Source organism: Otolemur garnettii, unplaced genomic scaffold (genome assembly GCF_000181295.1).
Source record: "Otolemur garnettii isolate 467f Iridium unplaced genomic scaffold, OtoGar3 scaffold00125, whole genome shotgun sequence".
Taxonomy (NCBI): domain Eukaryota; kingdom Metazoa; phylum Chordata; class Mammalia; order Primates; family Galagidae; genus Otolemur; species Otolemur garnettii.
Genome location: NW_003852520.1, coordinates 1,337,020 through 1,340,046, shown reverse-complemented (window position 1 = coordinate 1,340,046; position 3,027 = coordinate 1,337,020). Strand labels below are relative to the sequence as shown.

General features: G+C 43.0%; 1 protein-coding gene across 1 annotated transcript in view; it reads left to right on the top strand.

The window, feature by feature from the left end:
• Positions 1-3,027, top strand: part of SLC35E3 (solute carrier family 35 member E3) — an 18,417-nt gene that overhangs the window by 10,223 nt on the left and 5,167 nt on the right. Inside the window, exon 3 of the mRNA XM_023517936.1 lies at positions 391-473. Within this exon, the coding sequence (XP_023373704.1) occupies positions 391-473 (83 nt within the window). The remainder of the gene's footprint in view (positions 1-390; positions 474-3,027) is intronic.

Here is a 3,027-nt window from a genome sequence, read left to right as displayed (position 1 = left end):
AAAAAAAAAAAAAAGATCCAGAAGGATACATGCAAGGTGTTAACATGAGGGTGGGTGGCTGGGACTATGAGAATTCCTTATGCTATTTTTACTTATCTTTGTTTTATGATTTTTCTATAATGTGTATATATTAGTTTCATAATAGATTATTGCAAAATATTTTTTCCTTAGAGAAATAAGAAAAGTGAACAGGGAAATTCAGAGAAAGGAGATTTTTCGCTGATTCTTGTGGACAAATTACATTTCTGAATGCTATTCATTCAACTTTTTTACCTCCTATTTTTTTCTGTCTCTCAAATCGATTCTTTTTCTAATCTTATGTTTAATGGTTGGTGTTTGAGTTTTTTAATCTGCCCTATGAAATTTATCTCTCTTCTGGTTTCCTTACAGCTTATGGTGCTGGCATCTGGAGTGATCGCTTTCATGGTGAACTTATCGATTTATTGGATCATTGGGAATACTTCAGCGGTCACGTATCCTTTCATAGTAATTGGGAGTTTAGAGGCTTATACCTTCCTCGGCTGTCCAGCTCATTACCTTGATTGAGTCTCACAATAACAATTGCAGGGTCTGAATTAAAAGAGAGAGTTATTTTTTAGTCAGTCACTGTATTTTTCCACATTACAGTCTATAGAATTTTAAAGAAATATGAGCTGAAGAGATGCTTTCTGTATTGTGAATGATTTTAAATTTCAAGTAATAGGTGGCCTCTTCCTGTATGAAAGTTAACTTAGAGCACCATTTCTCACATATTGTGAGATTACGTAACTGTGTTGAGTGACTAGCAAAGTGGAGGTTTGGTTTTCAGTTAGTTTTCAGGTATTTCTATGTGGTAGTAACAAAGCAGAGGTGTGGTTAATCCAAATAACAAAAGGTAATTTCAGACCACTGGCATCTGCTGTGGAGCATGTCTTTGTATTTATTTGGATATGGGAGTGCCTTTCTCTCTCAATATTATTTCAAATCAGGAAATGAAATCGTATGTTGAAGATGAGACTCAGCTGCCCGTTCTTATCATTCTCCTTCTCGCCCTGTTTCTCTGTGTATTTTGCCGTCTCCACCTTAGGCAAACACAGAGAACGAATTTCCCCAGGTCAGAGAGGTAGTTCAGTAACATTTTCTCTGTCTCATATAAACGAGTGACTACTCAGACGTCACCAAACTAAGTAGCATATTTGCCAACTATCAACAACAATGAAAAAAAATTTTAAACTATCACTTTAAATATTTATTTTGTGCTAGGTCCTATTAGAAACATTTTATAAGTGTTAGTCCATTTAATTCCAACAGCAGGGCCAGGCAAGGTGGCTCATGCCTGTAATCCCAGCACACTGGGAGGCCGAGGCGGGTGGATTGCCTGAGCTCACGAGTTCAATAATAGCCCAAGCAAAAAGCGAGGCACCATCTCTACTAAATAGAAAAACTGAGGCAAGAGGATTGCTGAAGCCCAAGAGTTGGAGATTGCTGTGAGCTGTGACAGCACAGTGCTCAACCCAAGGCTGATAGCTTGAGACTCTGTCTCAAAAAAATAATAATAATAATTCTCACAGCAGTTCTGTGAGGTAAAGTCATGTCATTTTATTATTTATTTATTTATTTTGAGATAGTCTCACTATGTCGCCCTCCGAAGAGTGCTGTGGTGTCACAGCTTACAGCAACCTCAAATTCTTGTGCTTAAGTGATTCTCTTGCCTCAGGCTCTAGAGTAGCTGGGACTATAGGCACCTGCCACAACGCCTGGCTATTTTTCTGGCCCAGGCTGGGTTCGAACCCGCCATCTGCAGTGTATGTGGCTGGCACCGTAACCACTGTGCTACAGGCTCCAAGCCCATGTCATTTATTTTATGGAAGAGTAAGTGAAGGTACAGAGAGGTTGAATAACTGACTTGAGGCCACATGCAGCTGAGAGGTGTGATGTCCACATTTGAACCCAGACACTCTAGTTCTAGAAGTTTGCACCATGCTGCCAAATCAGGGCATCTAACATGTGCCCTGATTAAAAACACTCATTCATGGGAGGCTGAGGTGGGTAGATTACCTGAGCTCACAGATTCAAGACCAGCCTGAGCAAAACCAAGACCCTGTCTCTCCTAAAAATAGAAAAACTGAGGCAAGAGGATCACCTGAGCCCAGGAGTTGGAGGTCACTGGGCACTGTGATACCACGACACTCTACCCAGGGCGACAGCTTTAGACTCTGTCTTTTAAAAAAAAAACAAAACCACTCATTCATACAACATGTATTTGTCAAATACCCCTGACCGCCTTAAACCATTCATCATCTTAAAAATATTCATATATTGAACATCTACTGTTTGTTGGGCACTGGGGATATAGTAGTGAGCCGGACAAAGATCTTTAGCCTCACAGGCTTAAATTCTGATTGAGGACTGGAGACAAGGAAGCTTTTAAAAATGGATACTCAGTGCTGAGTTAGATGTCAAGGAGAGCAGACAGCAGGGAAGAGAATGGGACACGCTGGGGATGGAGTTGGAACTTTGGGTGACAGAGGAAGGCCTCAACCGAAAGTGACTTGGAGGGCAGCGCCTGTGGCTCAAAGGAGTAGAGCACTGGCCCCATATGCCAGAGGTGGCAGGTTCAAACCCAGCCCTGGCCAAAAATTGCAAAAAAAAAAGAACGAAAGAGACTTAGAGTAAAGACCTGAAGGAAATGAGGCTGCTGGGTGCAGATGGGAGGGAAGAACATTCCGGGCAGACAAAAGAGAGAGAGGCTCTGAGGAACAGGGACGCCTGTGGTCGGAGCAGCATGTGGCAGACTGGGGGACAGGGAGTGGGTTGAGTGGAGCTTTCAGGTGAGGATGGCTGTGCAGAGTGGAAGGGAAGCAGAGTCGTGAGCAGAAAAGTGACATGGGCTCGGCGCCTGTGGCTCAAGCGGCTAAGGCGCCAGCCACATACACCTGAGCTGGTGGGTTTGAATCCAGCCAGGCCTGCCAAACAACAATGACAGCTGCAAATAAAAAATAGCTGGGCGTTGTGGCAGGCACCTGTAGTCCCGGCCACTTGGGAGGC